This window comes from Panthera uncia, chromosome C2, assembly GCF_023721935.1.
Source record: "Panthera uncia isolate 11264 chromosome C2, Puncia_PCG_1.0, whole genome shotgun sequence".
Taxonomy (NCBI): Eukaryota; Metazoa; Chordata; class Mammalia; order Carnivora; family Felidae; genus Panthera; species Panthera uncia.
Genome location: NC_064810.1, coordinates 149,054,150 through 149,076,258, shown reverse-complemented (window position 1 = coordinate 149,076,258; position 22,109 = coordinate 149,054,150). Strand labels below are relative to the sequence as shown.

General features: G+C 59.4%; 1 protein-coding gene across 1 annotated transcript in view; it reads right to left on the bottom strand.

Moving 5' to 3' along the window:
- Positions 1–22,109, bottom strand: part of SCN5A (sodium voltage-gated channel alpha subunit 5) — a 94,599-nt gene that overhangs the window by 55,051 nt on the left and 17,439 nt on the right. The window contains exons 3-8 of the mRNA XM_049628989.1: positions 21,177–21,295; positions 14,326–14,415; positions 12,882–13,010; positions 5,967–6,058; positions 2,385–2,615; positions 673–736 (exon numbers count right to left, since the gene is read on the bottom strand). Of these exons, the coding sequence (XP_049484946.1) occupies positions 673–736; positions 2,385–2,615; positions 5,967–6,058; positions 12,882–13,010; positions 14,326–14,415; positions 21,177–21,295 (725 nt within the window). The remainder of the gene's footprint in view (positions 1–672; positions 737–2,384; positions 2,616–5,966; positions 6,059–12,881; positions 13,011–14,325; positions 14,416–21,176; positions 21,296–22,109) is intronic.

Genomic DNA, 22,109 nt, shown 5'->3' with positions numbered 1-22,109 from the left:
ATCTCTTTAGGGACAGGAAGGGCTGGAACTTCGTACTGAGGGATGGAGGACTGCAGCCCCACAGAGCCCCTCCCTCGCCAGGTAAGCCTGTGTGTCCCCTTCTCCTCACAACTGTGGCACAGTCACGCTGTGAGACCCAGACCCCGTATGCCCAGGGCCCTGGGAGCTGCACATGGTCACCGGGCATCTCTGGGCACCACACTCAGCCTGCAGGTGTAGGCTCTGCTTGTCCTGGTGGAGAGTCTAGGCCATTGAGGGGTATCCATACTCACTCCTGACCCAGAGGACAGATGGGCAGGGAGGGAGTAAAAGACTGGAGGGGAAGAGAGCGGCCCTGGGGGGCGGGGGGCTTCTGGAAAGGAATGGAACCAGGGTCCGGCTGGTGGGAGGCACTGTAGGCTCTGTTCGCCCTCCCTGCAGATCTGAGCCCCCTGCCTTTTTTTTTTTTTTTTAATCCCCTGATAGCTGTCTTCCCTGTGGTGGGGGTGGGGTGGACAAGATACCAGGGCTCCGGCAGGGAACAGAGGTAGGGGAAGGCCTGGGGTCAAGGGCATACACTCAAAGCACAGTCAGTTGAGAAAGTACCGGGGGACACCTCCCCCTGCCCCCGCCTCCCTCACCTCACCTCACCCCTTCTGGGTGAGGTGGCTCCGGGGGAGGGGTGCCACATACCCGGCATCAGAGCTGTTCCCACACAGTAACACGTCGGAGGTGCCATTCTTGAGCAAGTAATTTTCTGAAAGAGAAACATCTGACGGTGAAGGGCACGCGTGGCCCAGACTCGCAGGGTTCTCGCTTGGCACCCAGGGCTCTGGGGAGGTAGAGACACCGTTGGTGGTCTCTCCTCTGCCCCTGCCCTTGACCCCCCCCCCCCCCACCACCGCCTGGCTAGGCCTGAGGCAATTCTAGCTGCTTCCCTGGCCTGCTTCTTCTTCTCCTCAGACATTCAGCTGCCAGTGGTCCCCACAGTCCCAGAAGACCCAGGAAGTCCCCGCAGGGAGCTTCTTCTGTACCCTGCCCTGAGCCACTCAGGGGGACAACTGGGGCCAAAAGAGGCCCTGAACCAGAGGAGCTGAGTCACTGCATGCTCTTGGAAGGCTACTGCCCAGCCAGAGCTGGGCCCACTTTGTTTTTTTTTTTTTTTTTTTTCAAATAGGATCCACACCCAGTGCAGAGCCTGACTCGGGGCCTGAACTCATGAACCCGAGATCAAGACCTGAGCTGAGATCAAGAGTCAGACACTCAACTGACCAAGCCACCCAGGCACCCCTGCCCGGGCCCACTTCTCTGTGCACAGGTGGTGCAAGTGATACCTGTTACGTTCACCGTGGCATGCCTCGGTCTGCTCAGGCAGGGCTGGCCTGGACCGGGTGACGTACGTGCCACCAGTCCTGTCCCCTCCTCTCTGTGGCCGTCTGTCAGTCCCCGTCACCCGCCACCACCCGCCTTAGTTTTCTGCAGCAGTTCTCCAAGTGTGGTCCCCGGACCCGCGGCATCGAGCACCACTCGGGGCCTGGTTAGCAACGTGACTTCCCGGAGTGCCGCCCCCCGTCTACTGACTCAGGAACTCTGGGGCTGGGGCCCAGCGGCGAGTGTTTTCCGGAGCCCTCCAGGTGACTGGGACACATGGAAGTTTGAGAAGAGTCACTGCGTTTTTGTCTGTTCCTTTTTTCCAGAGTGGATGTCTGGGGTACAGAAGAGGCCCTGACTTCAGAATGCCCCTTGGGGTCCTTGAGGCCTGGGACCTGGCCTCGCACCAGTGTCTACCCTTGATCCAGGCTGACGGCACCGGGTAAGAGAGGTGCTAGTCATCAGCCTGGAGAACAGAAAACCACGTATCAGTGGAACGACAGGAGGGGCGTGCACGAAACTGTGCAATCACTGAGTTTGTTCCAACCCCCTCTCGGGGTTCTGGGGGGCACGCGTATGGAATCAACATCCTGGCACGGAACACCGTTGTCAGCTGAAACATCCCATGTCAGGCAGGCGGGGCCTCCCCTCGGAAGCCTCGCACGCTACCCCGGCTCAGTACCCCTCCCCTCGGCAGGCAGGCCGGTCTTCTCCCCATTCTCGATTCTCTAGGGTCAGTCCCACCTCCAGCCGTGGCAGCTGCCATCCCTTGTCTGCCTCTCCAGCTCACTCCCTCCGTCCTGTTCCTCCAGCGTCTTGCCATCGAGCCTGAGAACTCGCAAGGGCAGGCCCAAAGTCTGCTCCCCTTCCGTCCTCTCCCGGAGGTCCGAAGGGCAGGGGCTGGGATCCTGAGCACACCTCTGGGTCTCCGGGGGATCAGGCAGGGCCTGAACGGCCCCGGGGGAGGTCTGCCCCCTGGCGAGGCCCGTGAGGCCTCACAAAGCCCTTCCCCGGGCCACAGACCAAGCCTGCACCTGGGTCGTTGAGGTAGAGGTCCAGCGACTTCCAGACCAGGCCGTCGGCCTCCACGGAACCGTTGGTGTCGTTGAGCGCCGTGAAGTTGCGGACACACTTGTGCCTCAGGTTGCCCATGAAGAGCTGCAGGCCGACGAGGGCGAAGACACTGAGGCAGAAGACCGTGAGGACCATCACATCGGCCAGCTTCTTCACGGACTGGATCAGGGCCCCCACGATGGTCTTCAGACCTGGGGAGGCAAGAACGAGCAGGGGGGAGGGGGTCACCCACGGGCACCGTGCTCCCCGCTCCGTCGGGTGGGGGCCAGGCCTGAGGGGGTGTTGGGCCAGATGGGCAATCCTGAGGTGGGGGCAGGCGAGGGAAGCCTCTTTCGGGCTTTCCAGTCCCAAACCCCCATTTCCTCCACGACTGAGATTCTGCCCTGATTCCCCCAGGGCAGAAGTCCAGTCTGGCCTTGTATTTTCAGAGGGCCCCCGTTCTATTCGCTTTTCACTAGCCACATATATGAAACGGGTGTGGGAAATGCTGGTTTCTTGAGGAAGAAAACGCCCAAAGCCTGTCCCCACCTGGCCGGTCCCAAGGTATGCGAGGCCTTGTCCTTTAAATGTGACCCTTGGGAAGGACGCTTAAAGGTAACCCGTGGGAGGTCCAGGCCCATTCCAGGGCGATGGAAAGGCATCAGCCTTGATCCCGGAGATAGAGAGACACAAGCCATTCCTGGCAGAGGAATGCGGTGTGTGCATGGTGGATGGGGGGCTGTCAAGAGGTGTGGCAAGGTCATGGTGGGTAATGTCCTAAGGGGTCTGTCCTGGCCATGGGAAAGGTTCACAGACAAGAAAGGGGCTGACCTAATTTGCATCTTCCTCCTCTGCCCTGTCCCTCTGGGACCCAACCCCATGCATCCCATTCCCCCAAAGCCAAGAGGCCGTGACACGTTAGTTGCACGGCCCAGCTCCCTGCAGAAGCCAGCACCACACAGCGAGGTGACAGAACAGCACGTGTAGACGCCTTTGGTCTGACACTGAGCTACTGTCCTATGACAAGTTCGAGCCGAGCATCGGGAGTGAGGGGGCTTCTCTGCCAGCAGCAGGGCCCTGCCTCCCACCCCCACTCCCCACCCCGCATCAAAGCGGCCAGATCTCAGATTAAGCTCCATCCATCCGTCGTCCAGCCGGTTAATATGTTAGGAGCACCCGTGGTGGCCGTGCCCACAGCTGCTGTGCCCATGACCTCGAGACAGGGAGGCAGCGAGGGGCAAACGGGAGAGGGGGAGAGGAAGCCCTCCCACCGTGCCACTGGAGCTGCCGCCTGCCCACAGCTCAGAGGCTCTCAGCGTGCTCTGTGGAAATCGTCCTGGCAGATGTTGGCAACCGCCCCGGGCAGGCGTGGACCTTGCGGGGGTCCGGGCCTGGAGTGGTGGGGGTGGGTTCCCGTGCTGTCGCCCAGCACCCCTCACCTCTAGCAGAGGTTCTGGGACACCTCAGTGAGCGCGCTCTGGTCCTGCTCACCGGGCCCGGGGACCCTGCCCGTCCTGTAGGTGGCAGGGGGCACAGAGCAAGAGGTAATGGGCAGCAACCTGCACACCCAGACTGGACCCTACCTCAGCTGTTAGGCTAAAATATCTTTGGTCCAGAGCATCCAGTTCAAGGCCCAGCAAAGCACCTCCTGGTCTGTGGACATGGTGTCCGTGCGGACAATCAGTTGGTGAGGCACAGGATCCAGTCCTTTAAATAGTTGTCATTGATGACAGAGTTCACTTGCAGCAAGAATGAGTCCAATGAAGCAAAGGACTTCTTTCTGAAAAGACCCAGGAAGGGAAGAGTCCCGGGGATCAACTGGGAAACTCTCCTGCCACCGAGGTTCTAACAGGCTGGGCAAAGAGCCCCAACCGTTCTGATTTCATTCCCATTTTGTGGGAGAGGAGACCGAGGTCTGGAGAGGGCCAAGGCTCTTTAAGCCTCGGCTCAGGGGACCTCCTCCAGGGAGACTTCCATCATGCTGACCACAGCATTTTTCTAATGGCCACATTCAGAGTCTGTTGCCTGCTGTCTCACTGGATTGCTGGATGCCTCGAAGAGGTCCTGGTGGGGCTGGGTTGAGGTTGGCAGGCTTCCTCCTTTTCCCCAGGACTGAAAACTATTTTCCTCTGCTAGCCTTTCTTATAAAACAGACTGGAACTTGCCTTTTCTCAACTGCCGTGGTCAGTGTGCTTCTCGAATCTTGTGGGTATGTGATGCGAGGTTGTCCCTGGGACCCCGGAGGACAGGCCCTGAGGCTTCTGAGCATGAATGTGGGCGCCGAGGCCAATGACAATGCCTGTCCCAATGGAGGTGGCTCCATGCACTGAGCACAGACCGCCCCACCTGCTACTGGCTCTTAGCAGGAGTCTGGGCCACTCGCGGGGAGCATGGCAACAAGAGGCCCTGTGCACATCCCATGGGGTTCAGAGGCCAGGAGGAGCACTCAGAGGCTCAGTTTGAACCCAGCATAAGTAGGGGGTCCTCCTATAAGGTAATTAGCCCCACCAAAGGAGAGTCTGAACTCCTCCAGGTTGCTCAGAGCAGGGCCCCTGCCTCCCTGGGGGCCGCTACGGCTCCATGGGCCCAGATCAAGGGCCCAGGACGTACGGCTTTCCAGATCAGCAATGGATGCGACCATCTGGTTCACTTACTTCTACCCTCGGCTCTGATACCTCCCCAGATCAGCGGCATCCAACCTGTCTCTAGCTGCCTTCTTAAACCAAGTGCCTTCTCCAGTTCTGATTGTGGCTGCATCCAGAAAAGGCCCTGGAAGGAACCTCTGGGCACCGCCCTCTGGGCTGTGAAATCATCATAAGCCTCTTGAGAGCCTTCCTGGATGGATGGGGTGGCCTGGCTTTCTAGAGAGGCCATCCGGGCTTAGATTTCCCGGGTACAATTGCCAACATCTGTCGAGGAGAATTTCTTCCTGAGGCTACCATGCACGGTTTGCTAAACCTCTACCGCACCATGCAGTGAGGGCTGTTAGACGCCAAGGCCCGATGACACCTGTCCACAGAGTACACGCTGTCTCACAAAAGGAGGCTGCAGCGGCGGTGGCTGCTATGTCACCAGAGGGGGCACAATGTCGGACCGGGCACTCAGCCCTGAGTTTTCCTTTTTGGCTCTGTGTGTGTGTGTGTGTGTGTGCGCGGTTTCTCTCAAGTCCAGTTTTTTTGTTTCCTTATTGGAGGACGATGCTTCAGGTGGAAGCAATTCATATACAAGCGTTTAGCTATTCAAAGCACTGAGTTCACTTTGGGAAGGACATCACTATCTCGGGAAGAATTTGGGTTCAATGCAGGACCTGCCAGGGGTGCCGTGTGCCCCCCTGGCATCTGTGAAGGTGGGCTTTGCCGGGGTGGGGAGCCCCGAAGACGTTTTGTGAAGCTTTGAGGGGACAGCCGTATCCGCCGCCGACAGCCCCCCCACCCAAGCTCTGGGAAAGGTATTCTGGTGACAGGCACATTCGGAGGGGCCTTCCCAACGGTTGCCTTGGCCCCCGGGTGGCTGGGAAGGCCTGAGTGTGTCCCTCCAGCCTTGGCGTTTAACCTGATTTTCACCTGAAATGACTGATATAGTTTTCAGGGCCCGGAGGACTCGGAAGGTACGTAAAGCCGAGACATTGCCCAGGTCCACAAATTCAGTTGTGTATCTGTAACAAGGGAAAGTCACACACAAGACAGTGACAACAGGCCAATAGGAGACACACGGTTGGGAGGGAGGGAGGGGAGACAGAGAGAGAGTCACTTGTAGCTGAGATCTGAGAGGCAAACCTGGGCATCTTACCTGGGATAACTGAAATAGTTTTTAGAGCTCTCAGGACTCTGAAAGTTCGAAGAGCCGACAAATTGCCTAGTTTTATATTTTCTGATACATACCTGCAGAATCAAACCACAGTTATTGGGAATTACAAAGCAGCACCTCAGCCGGCCCTCCCCCACCAGCCCGCTCCCTTCTCCCCCTCCCACAGGGAGGGCTCCGGATGGCCCAGGGCTCCCTCAAGCTTTCCTCCTCATTTCAACCCTCCTGACGCCAGGACCTCGGTGAGGTGACTTAAGGATGTCCACACGGGAAGCCCCATACAGGAGGCGGCTCTCTCGGTGACGGTCCCGTAACCGGCCCCAGGAGGCGACTACCCTGCCTCACTGTCCATGCCACTGGGGATGCCGACACGAAGCCACATGGCGGGGTCTGAGGCTGAGGACACAGCAGGGTGGATAGGGAAACCATTTTCCAGGGTATCAGGCCAGGTGACAGGGGAGCCCAGTTTCTGGTCCTGGTTTTGTTCCGCATCTTCTGGGATCTGTGATCAGCTGGTGCCTGGCTGCCTTGAGCCGTGGGATCCTCGGGTCCTGGCTGAGATCATCATGGAGGCACAGCAGCATCTCTGAGGGCCGAGGCCCCCTCAAGTCTCACCCCAAGACCTCCGGAGACTCCCAAGGATGGCCCTGGGTCTTCACAGGAGGAGCGACCTCAGGAGTGAGCAGCCTTCTAGGTCTGCTTGGGCCCGAGGGACACTCGGCAGGGCCGGGTGACGGAGGCGATCCTACCTACAGCTTGGACAGACATCCGTGCGTGGTCCTCACAGGCACAGAGGGAAGGAGTCGGTCTCTGGGGGGCAGGGGACTGCCCAGAGTGTGAGGGCATGCGTGGATGGGCCACGTGACCAGGGTGTCTAAGAGCTGCATGGACGGTGTGCGACCAGGGCCGTCGGGACCTTGGCAAGCGACTTGTGATATTTAACCAAAGAGTTCACATCCAGGGTATCTGACATTTAAGCGACGGTGTCTGATGTTTAACAAAGGACGGGGGACTCAGGATATCTGATTTTTAACCAAGTGTGTCTGACCTGGTGGCTGAGTGCCATCAGGCCCAGGATGTCAGGCCAGCGAGGCCAGGTGAGTGTCAAGGGTGGGCTGATAGTGCAGCTGGAATCAGTCTGCCAGTCTGGACCACCGGGCCCCTCCATTCGCTCAGAGCTTCTGTATCTGCTTCTGGGCTGTGGGTGTCGGCAGGGAAGGACTCGGTCGGCTGTGTCAGGGCACCGTCCTGGAGCCAGCCGGGTCCCGCCTGGTCCAGCTCGGACGCTCGGTTCACACCAGCTTCCTCCATGTTCGCTCATATGGCCCTCCCATCTTCCCATGCCTGCTCCCTCCTTAACTCGCCACATCCCTTCGGAGATGGGAAGTCAGCAGACACATTCTCAGAGCTTTCCCTCTGGCTACGCCAGATCCCTTCTGTGGTGTGGTTTCGGTGCCGCCCCCTGGAGCTACTTCAGCTTGTAAATCTTTCTCTGGTGCGGCAATCAGAGGCAGCCCCAACATCCGATGCGGAGTAGACGTCACCTCCCTTGTTCTGGCCCATCTACACCTATTCATTTGGTCCAAGCTCCCTCTTTACTTGTAACGGCTATTCCATTCTCCGTGATGACGCAGATCCCCAAACCTCTGCCCCCCATTCTCCTCTCAGGCTTGGACTCTCCATCCAGATGTGGTGCTGCCACAAGCCTGTCAGGTTTAGAACACGGCTGAGGTTGCCATCACATGCAATCCACGGGTTCAGCCTGCCGGTGGCTCTGGGCCCCATTTCCTGCTGCCGGACAAGTGAGCGTGGCCGGGGCCAAAAGCTCTTCTTGCTCAGGACACTGGTTTCGAGGCTGTCTCTTCTGGTCACAGGGAGTGAGCAAAGTGCCGTGCAGATCGGAGAGAGTCAACCGTCCCTGCGTCTCCGCTCTCGTCCCTTACGGGTCCCACGTGTCCCCCCACGTCTCCAGGGAAGCCCTGTCTGTGCGAAGCTTGGATTTTGCCTGTCTGTGCCTGTCCCGCTGTCCCCACACCCTCAGGCTCGCCCTCCATTCATCGTCTGCCTCCTCAGCAGCTGGTACTGAGCACAGAGGAGCCAAGATCCCGAGGCGTGTGCTCCCTCCCGGCAGGCTTAAGGCCGGCCGAGTGGCTGAGAACGGGAGTGGGGCTGGTGGCCGTGTGTCTGTGAAGGCAGCACACGTGTGGGAGAGCAATCCTGAGAAGGAAGTCTCGAAGGTGAGACGTGGGGCTGGGTGAGGGCTCTGCGTGTCTCTGGCCGTGTCTATGACATGGGGGGCTGCTGTCCCTTTTATGTGCCCTGGCTCCTTCTGCCTGGGGGGGGGGCCCTAGACCTCCAACGAGGCCTCTCTTGGGGCCCCGAGGTGTGTGGTGAGAGACCCTGTGTCTGGCAAAGGGCCAAGCTCATCAGTGGCCGGGTTGGGGCTACAGCTCTGCCCCTGTGAGGCTAGCAAAGCGTTCCTCCAAGCCACTCTATTCTTTGTGCTCTGGCCACGTTGCCGGGCAGGGGCGGCCAGCTGGGGTGGTGATCGTGGGCCCTGAAAGAGCAGAGGGTGCTGGGTGAGGGTTCCCCGCTGGCACACCAGCCCGAGGGCAGGGGGTGCCCTTTTGGAAGCTGAGGAACCGAGAGCAACGGCCCCCCTGGTCCCCCTCCCGCTCCACCCCCACCTTCCGGTGTAGCCCTCCTATCAATGCAGACCCCCCCCCCCCACCAGGGCTGCTGCTGGGCAGAGGTAGATCCCACCCTCTCCTCTCTGCCCTGCCTCCCTTCCCCTCCAGGTTCGGTTTCCATAACAACCCCAGGAAGTAGGAGGCTCTGCTAACTGGCAGGTAATGCCCAGCCGGGAGGGGCACCGGGAAGAACTCTGGCCGGGGGCCGGGTGGGGGGGAGGGGGCCGCCTGGCAGGCTTCCTGGCAACCCAGACCCTCCCACAGCCTCTACACTGAGTGAGGGAGGGATCAGGTGGAAACCTGGCCGGAAACCTCAGACCTCCGTGCCTCTCCAGTAAGGAGACCTGGTTTTAGTCCCGCACTGCTGCTGATTCATTTCATAATTTGGGGCAAGTGGTAGGCTCCCTCGGAGCCCCAGTTCCCCATCTGCACCACGGAGGATGGGGAGTCTCATTGACTCCAACATTTCCGCCACCCAAGGCTCCTCTGATTATCCTGGGAGCCCCACGTTCCCGAACCCCTTTGGCTGTGGCAGGATGCATGCCGCTGCATCACCACGGCAGTCCCTGTGTTCATAAGGCAGAACCGCCGTCATTCAAAGCTGCCAGGCCAATCCAGCCTGGAGCAGAAACCTGACATTCCGGTGGGTCCATGCGGCCCCAGGGGAAGTGAGTGCCATTTCTGTGACATGCTCAGGAACTTGGAAATAGCCTGCTGGCCTCTGAGGCTCCCTTCTGCTTTGTCACCGCTGGCCCCGGTACAGAGGGGAGGCAGGCAGGCCTCGGTGAGGCACACCTAGCTGCTCTATGATGCCAAGCGGAAGAGGCAGTGTCCTTGGGGAGGGGGGGGCCGGGGGTCGAGACCGAGATTCTCTCATGAGACGAGGCAGCAGGGCTTGCTAAAGGCCCGAGGTCGTGCAGAACATTTCCCAGAGACATGGGCTGAAGACAGGCCAAAGCCTGGCTCCCACTGTCAAACAAGAGACCCAGGGTCTGGGAGCACGGCTGCTGTGACACAGTCCTGTTTGGGCTCCAGGATGGGAAGGTCGGAAAGACTCACGCAGATGCCGTGTCCTGTCCTGCCAAAGCCCCCTTCCTGTGACACCAGGCCCTCAGGGGGCCCATGGATCACTGCCCGCCTCCCACAGGGCACCCCGGGGCCTGGGCCTGGCATGGGAATCCCACCCCCTTCCCAAGTCAGTGCAACGTCTCGGCTCTGCGTGGAGAGGGCTCCCTCTCTCCTCAAACCACAGACATTCTTCCCCACTCTGGGTTCTCAGCTGATGATCCCGCTTCTCACCGTGGAGAAAATAGAAGCAATCAGAAGAGAAATTCCTCTTCTCTCATCACCGACTCTACCAATCCGTCTGAAACTCTGCTCTCCCGGCTCTTAAGGCCAGTGCCCTACTCCACCTGGGCCCTGGACTCCCAGCCCTCGGGCCAGCTCAAGGGCTTTGCTCCTGCGACGCATCCCCCTCCAACGCCAAGCTTCCCTTCCCCCCCGCCCCAGGATCATGCGCACCCCCTTACAAAGACACCTCCCTTCTTTACTCGTGTTCCTCTGCCTGTCTCCCCAAGCCCAGCCAGCATCTTATGTTCAGTCCTGTTTATAGCCAACCCCACAAGGTGGATGTCTACACGTGCCCTACTCTCTCTTGAGCCCTGTTTAATCACTCCTCTGGCCCCTCACTCCTCTGGCCAAGGCCATCAATGCTGTCACGGTCATCGGCGGTGTCACGTCGTGGACTGCAACGGTCCTGCCGTGGATCTCACCTTCCTCAGCCTTCTCGGGGCTTCTTTCAAGTGGAGTCACGCTCCTCAGCTGGCTTTTCAGGACAGTCCTCTGTCCAGGCTTTCCTCCACCCCCTCTGGCAGTGCCCTCCAGGCTCCTTTGCTTACCCCTTCTTTCTTGACCTCGAGATGCTGGAGCGTCCCATGGTGTGGTCCCCAGGCGCTGTCCCTTCCCCAGCCATGCTCACTCTAGATGATTCATCTGGTCTCCCGGCTGCAAGCATCATCTGCACCCTGATGGCTTCTAAATATATACCTCCACCTTGGACCTCTTTCCTGATCTCCAGACCGGAATATCCAGTTGCCTGCTCCATATCTCACCCTGGCTGCTTTCAAACTTAATGCATTCTGATCTGGACCCTTGATTTCCTCCCTCCCTCAGCCAGCTCCTCCCTTCACCCTCCATTTTAACAAATGGTAACACTGTTCACCCAGCTGCCCAAACCGAAACCACCTTGGGGTCTTCTTTCAGCCCTTGAAGTACATCCAGAATCTATGTTCCTCAGCTCCTCTACTTAAACCTTCGTCCCAGCCGCTGTCTCTCTCCCAGCTACTGAAACAGCTCCCCAGCTTCCGGGTGAACTTATAAAATGTAGTTCAGGGAGCCCTTGGGTGGCTCAGTCGGTTAAGCATCTGACTTTGGCTCAGGTCATGAGCTTGCGGTTTGTGGGTTCGAGCCCCACATCGGGGCTCTGGGCTGACAGCTCAGAGCCCGGAGCCTGCTTCGCTCGCCCTGCTCGCACTCTCTCTCTCTCTCAAAAATAAAATAAACATTAAAAAAATGTTTTTAAATGTAGCTTAGCTCACGTCACTCCCCGCTCAACTGCCCGTGGCTCCCACCCCCCGGGGCTCGCAGGATGGCCTGCAAAGCCACACGGCTGTCCCCTGCCGTCCTGCTTCCTCCCCCACTACGCTCTCCCTTGTTCACTCAGCTCTGCCCAGGCCGAGGTCTACACTGGCTTTGGGCAAGGGGCAGCACCTCTCTGAGCCTCAGTTCCCCTACCTGTAAGCTGGTGAGCTGGAGTCGGTCTGCAAGCAATGCACCTAGAAACACAGGTCCTGATGCATTTTCTAACCACCAGACTCTCCAGCTAGCTGGAAAGTGCCCCATCAGCAGGGTCCGGCTGCCCACTCTCCCCTCCCTTCCCCATGGCATGGCTGAGCTGACAGCAGGACTGCTCATATCCGGGGCAAAGTGGACCTAGTCGCGAACGGGCGGATGTGGTGAATCTGAGAGTCTGAGAAGGTGGGCGCTGAACTGAACCTTTGATTCCAGCCGGGCCAACACTGTGCTTCCAAAAGTTGGGGAGCGGAGGCTCGGCTTCCTGCCAAGGTGTGGTGCCCAGGCCTGGGCACACGGGGTCTTGCGCGCACATCAGGCTTTCAGAAAGGACTTGAGGACCCAGCCCGGGCCACAACTCCTGCCCAGGAGGCCCGCCCTGATCAGCCACCCCCACCAGAACGCAGCATCCGTCGCCGGCACACCCCGAGTGGAACGCGTCAGCCCAACCTCAGCAAGGGTCTCTCTCTAGACAGAGAAGCGAGGCCCCAGCCTGCACGGCAGCAGGGCCGCGGATATTCACATTCACTCTCTGGAAGGCTCCTTGTGTGTCCTTGGCATCTGTTTTCTCATCTGTCAAATGGGGACAAGGAATCCCCATCGGCGATACCTCTCTGGCCGGTGTGAGGATCATGTCAGTGACCGGTGCCTTAGAACGTGCCACATGGGGAGTCTCTGAGTGGAGACGGCACTGGTGTGCCTGGCATGGGCTCCTGGGGATGCCCGGTCACTTCTCCAGGCTCCTTCTCTTTCCTGCTGATTCATTCTTAATCCCCGGGGAATCCAGGTCATTGTTCACAGCGGCTCAGAGATTTGGGGCTGTGACACTGGTTTCCCTTGGTGGAAAGGGCAGAGGATGCTAAGCCTGAATCTTAATGATGTCCCTGGCTGCCACGGGGCCACAGAGGCGCCCGTAAGCCTGCCCGCCACGGCCCACCAGGATGAGCTCAGGGCGTCCGTCCTGTCTTCCTCTTGCCATAGCAGTGAGATGGGCTGCTCTACAGAAATGCAAAGCTCTACACGGACCGGAGTAGGGGGCCGAGAGGGCCCGGCGGTCGGGGGCCAGGGAGGGTGCGCACGACCCTCTCTGCGGCCTGGCGTGGCACGGCGCGGCCCAGAGAGCAAGGTACTTACGCCATGACAATCACACTGAAGTCTAGCCAGTTCCATGGGTCCCGAAGGAAGGTGAACGCGTGTAGGCAGAACCCTCGAGCCAGAATCTTGACCAGAGACTCAAAGGTGTAAATGGCAGTGAAGGTGTACCTGGGAGGAGAGACCGGCGGGGCTTCTCAGGGCGGCCGAAGCCCGCAGGCCAGGGCGGCCAGGTTCCTCACAGGCATGCCACGGGCCCTGGATGGCCCCTCTCTTACGGAGCCCTCGGACCGGGGCCTCTGCCACGCCCCGTGAGCCGGAGCTTTGTTGCAAACATCGGGCCAATTCTACAGCCACGTGCTCCTTCGGCGCTGCTGAGGGCCCGCCATGTGCCCACCTGAACTTTCCATTTTGCCCCTTGGCTGTCTTGGCCAAAGAAGACCCTCGACTCCTCTCCTCACCCCAGACCTGGGGGCATGTACCTCACCGGGAAAATGGTGGCCGCTGGGTCGGCCCTGGGAGGACACTCAGATCACGTCACTCCCTCCCCCTTGCTGCGGCTCCTCCGCGGCTAGAGACAGCCCGTCCTCAACTTCCTGCAGGAGGGTGTATACAACGGTCCAGGGTGGGCTGAGGCTGTAGCACCTGAGGCTGGGTGGGCTGGGCTGAAGAATCCCAATGCCCGGATGCCAGGGCTGTGGCCCACGGACTGGAATGGGAGCTGCCCCACCCTGGTGCGACCTCCCTCATCCCAGAGGCACCGAGGACACTGGGGGTCCTGTGTGAACACAGAGAGCCACAAGGCAAGCCACTCTGGTAAGAGAGGCTTCCCTAACATTCTGTCAGTTCCCCGAAAACCGGCACCGAATGCCCCAAGGGCCTATTAGGTCTCTTTAGAACTTGTGGGCAAGGTACTGTCATTTGAGAAGAAAGGACTAGAAGCGGTTTTCTGAAACTGCAAACGGTCACAGGAGGCAGTACAGACAGGGCGGAAATGGGGACCGTGCTGGGCCTTGCCCGGCTGCCACACCCCCTAGCCACGTCACGTCGGACGAGGCGCGCCTCCCATTCCCAGCCTCCTCTCCTGTCAAAGGGGGACAGTGGCCGTACCCATCCTATCGGGTTGCTCCGAGGGTCAAAGGACATGAGGCTTACCGTTCTGTGGCAGGGCCCGGCATACACTAAGTGCTCGATAAATTATTAGGATTTTATTTCTGAGCCTTCCCCAGTGTGCTCAGTCCTTGTTAGGGCGGGTCAGGGAGGAATCTCCCACTTTGCTAACCCGGAGGGCTTCCTCCCCTGACGACACAGCTCAAGGGGAGAAGTCGGCAGGACCAGGAGGGGCCAGAGAAGGAAGGGGCTGGGCCAAGGACCCTCCAGGTGGGCAAGTCCCTCGGGCGACTACCGGGGTGACCTCAGGGGCCCCCGTAGGGGCTGGGAAGGGAGGGAGGGAGGGGCCGGCTAGAGAGGCCCTGAAGATACTCACTCAACATACTTGGTCCAGGGCGGGGGGTCGTGCTGGGCCATGAACACACAGTTGGTCAGGATGGTGCACATGATGAGCATACTGAAGAATGTGGCGCGGAGGTCAAGGAAAGCCACGTGCAGGGGGCCGGCCGGGCCACTCCCACCCGAGGGTCCTGCCCCTGGGGTTGTTACCGCCAGGCCGGTGCCACCAGATCGATGAGGCGGGGGCCCCGAGGGGGACACACTGGGGCTGTGCCAGTCCCTGCCAGCCTCTTCCCACCCAGGCGGGTCCTGTCCCCTCCCCTCCCTGCAGCCCCCGCCAGGGACCCGGCAGCTGACACCGCACCCTTAGTAGAGTTCCATGGAGGGTCCATCCTGGAGGGCAGGGACGAAGACACCCAGACCACGGAGGCTTTCACCCACGGCCGCGTCGGAGTGCTGTCCTTAGCGCCGTGACGGGGAAGTGGGATTTATAAACTGTTCCTCGGGGGCCACGGCTGGGGGGAGAGGAGGACCCTGGCAGTGGGGCTCCTAGGTCTCTCCCCCACTGCCCCAAAGGCTTTTCGCCTTGGGCCTAGGATTTCGCTGAAGGAACGTTCGGCTGCGAAAACTCACACACCTCATCAGGACACGCTGCCCGAGGGTGCAGGTGACCGCTTCTCGAACTGCTTCCTGCCTTTGCACACGCTCCACCTAGTGCCGTCCTCCTCTGTCAAGAAGCTCCTCAGCAGGAGCACCCCCTCTGAGCAGGAGCACCCCCTCTGAGCAGCCTGCTCTGACTACTGGGTGGCTGCAGCCTCTGCACCCTGGGGCATTGGGCATCTCTTCTCATGTGCGGTTGCTCCCAAAATAGCAATGCCCATCTGTTCCCCAGGAGAAGGGGAGCTCCTCAAATGCTGGGACTGCGTCTTGGGCATCCTTCTGGGCCCTTGGCCTTGAACTGAACTGCCGCAGGCCTTGGGTGATCCCCGACCCTCTGGCTACTTCTCTGCTGTGTCAAGCTGGAGGGAGCTGTAACCGACCTCCACGGTCTCTCTCACCTCGGCAAGGCCTATGGAGGAGCAAGGGGCAGGCCCTGGGCCGCTTACGGGCTAGGGCACCCCCAAGGGGCCTGATCCAGAGCAGGGACACTCTGGTACTCTCACAAATTCCCTCCCCAGCCAAAGAAGAGAGGCTGAGACCGCGGCTCCCTTTGGCTGCCCCCAGACTCACGACCCGGCCCCGGCCCCGCGTGCAGCAGCAGGCCGCCTGCGATCCCCAGGATCCCCACGGGCTGCCAGGGAGCTGAAGTAATTGAGCCCTCGGGGCCTGCCTCTTTCCTCTCCAGTAGAGCTCCACCCTTTTGCAAGGTCTGAGCCGGAGCCTGGTGCAGTCAGACTGGAGACTGGGCTGAGCTGGGGTGCTGACTTGTGGGGGGAGTGCGGCGCTGCCCCAGCTGGGGAGGGAGGGGAGGCGAGGGAGGCCTCTCGGAGAATCTAGGTGCGAGCCCTCGGCGCTTCTAGTCGTCTGTCTAGGGAATCTAGGGGACTAGGAAATAGCACCCCAAGCCCCACCCCCAGTTTACAATGAATTCTCCAATTTCTCACCTGAGGTAAAAGAAGATCAGGCTTTGGGAATCTCCCTTAGTTAAAGCAGAGCCTTTCAGCTCAGAGCCGTGGCTCCAGGAAGTCCTGATTCCTCCCTGGTGGGAGGACATCCCTCCGGGGATGGGGGTGGGAGTGTGTGGGGGGTGGGGGAGGGATGTCCCTCAGCCCGACAGCTGCCCGTCCCTCTGCCTGTGTTCAGGTCTCCAGGGCCGAGCCTAACTCCTTCTCCCTGACACATGCATACGTTCCCCACACCCTGGCTCTGTGCCAAGGCTTTCCTTACTGGGCAGGTAACTCGCCCCTCAGCCAGCTTTACTCACCCCCATGGATCCACTACTGGGGATCCCAGGTGACTGCCGGAATATGAAAGGAACGACCCTGAAGAGCAAATATTTATTGAGCCCTTCCTAGGGGCCAGGCTCTGCTCTCTGTAACCAACCATTAACGAATTCAATTCTCCCCACAACTCTATGAGGGGGGATTTGGTCTCCCTTTCGTACGGGGGGAGACTGAGGCACAAGGCTAGGCTGCTAGTGACTACAGCAGGTCGAACAGCAGCCCTCCACCCCCCACCACCCAGACAACCACATCTTAATCCCTGACAAGCACGAATGTTAATTTATATGGCAAAAGGGACCTTGTGGGTATGATTAAATTAGGGGTCTTGAGAAGGGAGATTACCCTGGATTGTCTGGGTGGGCCCAATGTCAACACAGCGTCCTTCTAAGTGGAAGAGGGACACAGGAAGCCAGGTGGGAAAGACTCCACCAGTGGTTGCTGGCTTTGCACACGGAGGGGCCACAAGCCAAGGAGTCCGTGCAGCCTCTACAAACCGGGAATGACTAGGAAACAGATTCTCCCTGGTGCCTCCAGAAAGGAACCAGCCCCACTGATACCCTGATTAGAGCTCAGTGAGAACTTCTCGGACTTCTGACCTCCAGAACCGGAAGATGATGAATCTGTGTTGTTTTAAGCCGTTACGGTTGTGGTAATTCCTTGCGGCAGCCACAGACGACCGGTGCAAAGCTGGTCAATGCACGGCCGGGCTCAGAGCCCCGGCTGGCCCAGCACAGAGCCCCCCACGCTGAGCCCGGCTGCCCTGTCTCTGCATGACGACACCGAGGGTCCAGCCTGAAGGGCTGGGGGGAGTCCCGCTGCCTCAGGTCCCCACCCGCCAAGGGGGAATGCTACCCCGCACTTGGCTTCTGCCATTCTCAGGGCAGTAAGCCAATGAGTGACGGGCTCTGTAAAGTGTGAGCAGACTGCCACCCGGGGGAGGATCGCCAATTAGCTGCCATTTTAAAGAACAGACCTAAGGAGCACGTGTACCTGGCCCCGGGTGGGAGACAGGGAGGCGTCTGAAGAGCTCCGAGATAGGACGGTATGAGAAACGACACCCGCCTCTGGCCGGGCCGGGCAGGAAGGCTTCCTGGAGGAGTCATTTAGACGGGCACCCACGGCTGGGCAGGGGTGGTCTCTTCCTGCCTAGAGGTGCTTGGAGTCCACGTGACTCTGCCCAGAGCATCCCCAGGTCCCCCATGGAGCTCAGCGTGCAGCCGATACCAGAGGGATGAGTCAGGGGCACAGCCGGCCAGGGCACACCTGCTTGCATCGTCTGGCAGTTTCAGGCCGATGACTGAGCCGGCCCCGTGTGTGGGCAGAGGCAAAGGCCAGCTCTCGAGGTCTGAGCTCAGCTGAACATCTTCAATCCTGTCGTGTCATTGTCCCCAAACACCCACTCCCAGCCTCATGATTAAAATGCCAGCAAGGACTGCCTGCATGGGTGGTGGGGAATGCCTGAAACTTGGCCCGTCTATCTTCAGATCCTGGGGGGTCAAAAAAAAAAAACCAAAACCCTCCCAAACAGAAGGGATGCCGTGGGGGGCATGTTCATATATTTGTGCTATTCAATGAACATGCACACACACACACACACACACACACAAACATGTGGTTTGATTGCCCATTTGAATCTGCTAGAGAAACGTGGGAGGATTTTGTGAACAGATCCTGTGCACCCAGGAAGGCAGAAAGCTTCTCGGCGTGAACGTGAGGCCTCTCTGAATGTGGCTGCGGTGCAATCGGGGGTTCAGTTGGTTTCTTTTATTTGATTCTGGCAGGAACACATCCTGCAGGATTCTAACAAAAATACATTGGAAAAAAATAATTCTACATACCCATATTTACTTTGTAGGCCACTTCCCAGGGACACGTTGCAAGGGCGGAGCACAGAGCAAAGCTGGGCTGAATTACGGGGCGCTCGCTAGCACGTCCCTGTGAGTGCCCGGACTGTTACTAGTGAGTGGGTTTTGAGAGCAGGGGCTGCCCTCCTGCCCTGTCTTAAGTTTGTCTTTGCTCCCTTGCCCTTTCCGAAGGGCCCGGCGCAGAAATGCGCACCTGTGTGGCTCGGTGGGTGTCAGCGGATGTGAAAACGGGAGCCGACCATGGGTGCAGACTTTCGGTTTTGCAAGACGCAGAAGGGTTAGGTAGAGCTTTGCTACGTGACAATATGCATATAGTAAACACTGCTGAACTGTACACTTAAATATGGCTCGAGATGCTAAATTTTGGGGTGTGTGTGTATGTGTGTGTGTGTGTGTGTGTGTGTGTTTTACCACAATACAAAGGAATGTCAGCAGAGTGAAAACTCACTATTCAAAACACGAAATCTGTGTGCATTCGAAACGCATAGCGACTGCTAATGGGCACAGGGTTCCTTTTTGGGGTGATGAAATGTGCCGGAATTGGAGAGCGGTGATGGTTGCACAACCTTAGGAATACATTAAAATCCGCTAAATGGTACATTTTAAAATGATAAATTGTGTGGCATGTGGATTATGTTTCAATTACGAAGAAAAGGAATACACGGAAAGCTAGTGGACTCCCAGGCCTCCCACCGGGGATTCTGGTCTGGAAAGGGCCAGGAATCGGCATTTTAAATGATGGGGCCCTCACAGACCGACACTTGTAAACGACTGCCCAGGGCGGCGTGTGCCCGAATCACGGGGCCCTGGCGAAAATGCAAGGGGTGGGGTGGGGCCCGAGATTCGGCAGGTCTTACAAGACCCTCGTGATGCGGGCGTCACTGGTCTGTGCCCCACTCTTTGAATGGCAAGGCTCAAGGGCACGGAGGCTGCTCCCAAATCCTGTGGATCTGGACCCTTCTTCTCCCCCACTGCACTGAGCCCACCAGGGGGCGCACCAGCAGAGCGCTCCCATCCCCACGCAGTGGCTTGTCAAGGCAGCCCCTGGGAGACCGTCGCGGGGCCTCAATGATGGCAAGCCACTTCCCTGGGGCAGCGACCCTGGGGGACACAGGCCGGCGCTGAGGCCTCAGGGTGGGTCCCGCCGGGTGGAACGAGCACCCCACAGGCTGGGCCTCTGCTCCATGGACACTGGCCAGGCTGGGGACTCCAGTGTCCCGACTGCCTCCCTGGCTTCATCTGCCTACCCCCGCCCCCGCCCGGCCCAGAGCCTTGCAGGAGGAATCCTGGGGCTGCTGTCGCATCCCTGGGGGCCCGCTGCGGCTGCCAAACAGTGCTGGGTTGGTTAGATACCTGCAGGAGAAGCCCCAGGTGGGAGCCGGAGAATGCTTTCAGGGAGGCCCCGCCCCTGGAGTGAGGCGGGGACCAGCTCAGAGCGAGCAAGAAGGCCGGCCTTCCCTCCCGCTGCGCTGTCCCCACCAGGCTGTGCCCACACGCTGGCAGGAACGACAACCACAACCGTTCCTGTAGCTGTCTTATCACTCTTAGGGGGACTGCAAAACTCCCAAGGGGCCAAGCACAGAGTCTCATTCAGCTCCCTACACCCCGGTGCCCAGCAGAGTGCCCGGGCATCTATGGGGTGCTTAGAAGCAGTGGGCAGAACGGCTCAAAACTCAATCTCGAGCTACTGGCGCCTCGCTTTGAAGGGCAGGCGGTCCCCGGAATATGGCCCTTCCCCCACGGCGTCTGTCCACCCTAGAGACCATCCTGCAGTTGCCACAGCCGCGGCTGGGGCTGCGGGTGAGACTCTCCCTGGACACACACGGGTCTCTGGAGCCCTGTGAGAAAGGCAGGAGCCAGCGGGAGGAGGGGAGAGCGCGGCTGCGCGCAGAGAGCAAATCTGGCAAAGCGCCCCTCGGCTTAACCCCTGGGGTGAGGCTCAGGCACAAGTGGGCAGCAAGTGGAGCCAGGAAGCAGCACCCTTCATCCCCGCCTGGGCAGGAGAAGCCCCTGAGCTGTCCGCCTCTTAGCGGACACGGGGCAGGGTGTTTTCCCGAAGCCTCCTGCCCTGCCCAGAGGTGAACGGGTCTTTGCCTTGGCCTCAGAAAAGGTCCATCCAGAGTGGGGAACGGAGGGGGGCCCTCGGGGAGGGCTATTGGGCCCGCCTGCCACACCCACGACTCATCGCACCGCCGCAGAGCCCAGCGGCCCTGATTCGATTAACAGCCCAGCCAGCTGCCAGCCCAAGGAAGGGTGCCCAGGCGGGCGCACTGAGACGCAGATGCCTCCGGCTGCATCCGGACCCCCGCCTGCCCGCCTCCCCATCTGTGGGGCCCCTTTCCCGAAGTCCGCAGAACCGCCGCGATTGGGTGCCGGCGCCCCGTCCCACGTCCCACGTCCCACGCGGCGGAACGAGGCCCCCCTGGGGCCCCGAGGCCAGTCCCGTCCCTTATTACACTGCAGCAGTCCCAGAGCGCTCCTCCACAGCCGGCAGCTTTTTTAGGCTGCGGTTTATATAATTTAACGCTAACCGGAGTTCTTTGAGATAACTCTGAAACTGCAAACATTTTGTCAACACCTAATCAAAAAGCAAGTGTCGCCTCCCTCGAAGGATGCCCACGTGTGACTGCACCAGAGGCCTCTTTACCGGGAAGCGGTTTCTCCTTGGCTGAGCCCCGGTGACCTGCTTGCCGTCCCTGCAAGGGGGTGGGGAGGCAGCGGGAGGGGACTTTGGAGCCAATATCGGAGTCAGGGGACCCTGACAGGCCTGTGTCTTCTTAGTAGGATCCCTACTAAGGATCCCTTAGTAGCTTGGCTTCCAGGACGTTTCTCTCCTGAAGAAGCAGGGTTTCCCAAACTTTCCCGTGCCTGAGAATCCCCTGGGAGGTTGTTGAAACGCAGAGGCTTACTCGGCAGGTGTGTTGGGTGGGGCCCAAGAGCCTGCCCACCCAACCGGCCACCAGGTGATGACTGTGCTGCCTGGGCCCTCGGGACGGCCCTGCTCTCAGCCTTAAACACCCTGCCCACCTCCTCGTGGGGCCCAGAGAAGATGCACAGCACGGACCGACCGCAAAGGATATGAATGAACCAGAATCTTCACAGCCGCTCTCCGGATAGGGTGGAAGGGACTGAGGACATACAAGGCATTCGTGGCACTGAACCGGAAGATGGTCTTGCCTTTATTCAGCACGATGAAGGTCTGTGAACAGAGAGGTGTTTTAGGTTGGGGCGGTGGCCCCTCGGCCCTTGTGGAGAGAGGATTCTGGGGGGCAGGTGTTGGCTCAGAGCCCTAGAACCCTGGCTAAGGGGTGGGGTGGGAGAAAAAGAGGGACTGAGAGAGGGGGAGGGGGAGGAAGGAAGGCAGCTGGTGTGTTTGGCAGGTCAATGGGCCCTCACGGTGTTGCCCACGGCTGCAGTGGGATCAGGTCAAGTTTAGGGGAATGCCAGGTTGGGTGGGACTTAGTTTCGTTTCAAAATTATGGCCCTAACAGGAAGAGGCCTCGCATGCGCCCAGCCGAGCTGTTATCACAGCAGAAGCCAGGATCTGGCCAGGATCAGCTCCTTCCCCTTCCCCCTGCCGACCCCTCCCTGCCCGCTGGGGCCACAGGGACTGATGAGGGAGCTGGTCCTCGAGAAGACTGTAACAGGTGAGAAGCAGGGATGGCAAAACGCAGACCCCAGCCCTGAGGCCCTGTCTCCTTGAGTCCAGGACAGGTGTCAGCCCTGCAGCCCCCACCAGAGGAGATGACCGATGACCTAGCGTCTCCCCCCACTGGGGGGGGGGGGGTCTTTTTTTTTTTTTTAAGTTTGTTTGTTTATTCATTTATTTATTTATTGTGTGTGTGCATGCACACACGAGTTGGGGAGGGGCAGAGAGTGAGGGAGACAGAGGATCCCAAGCAGGCTCCTTGCCATCAGCACAGAGGTGGATTCAGGGCTCGATCCCACACACCATGAGATCACGATTTGAACTGAAATCAAGAGTCAGACACTCAACCAACTGAGCCACCCAG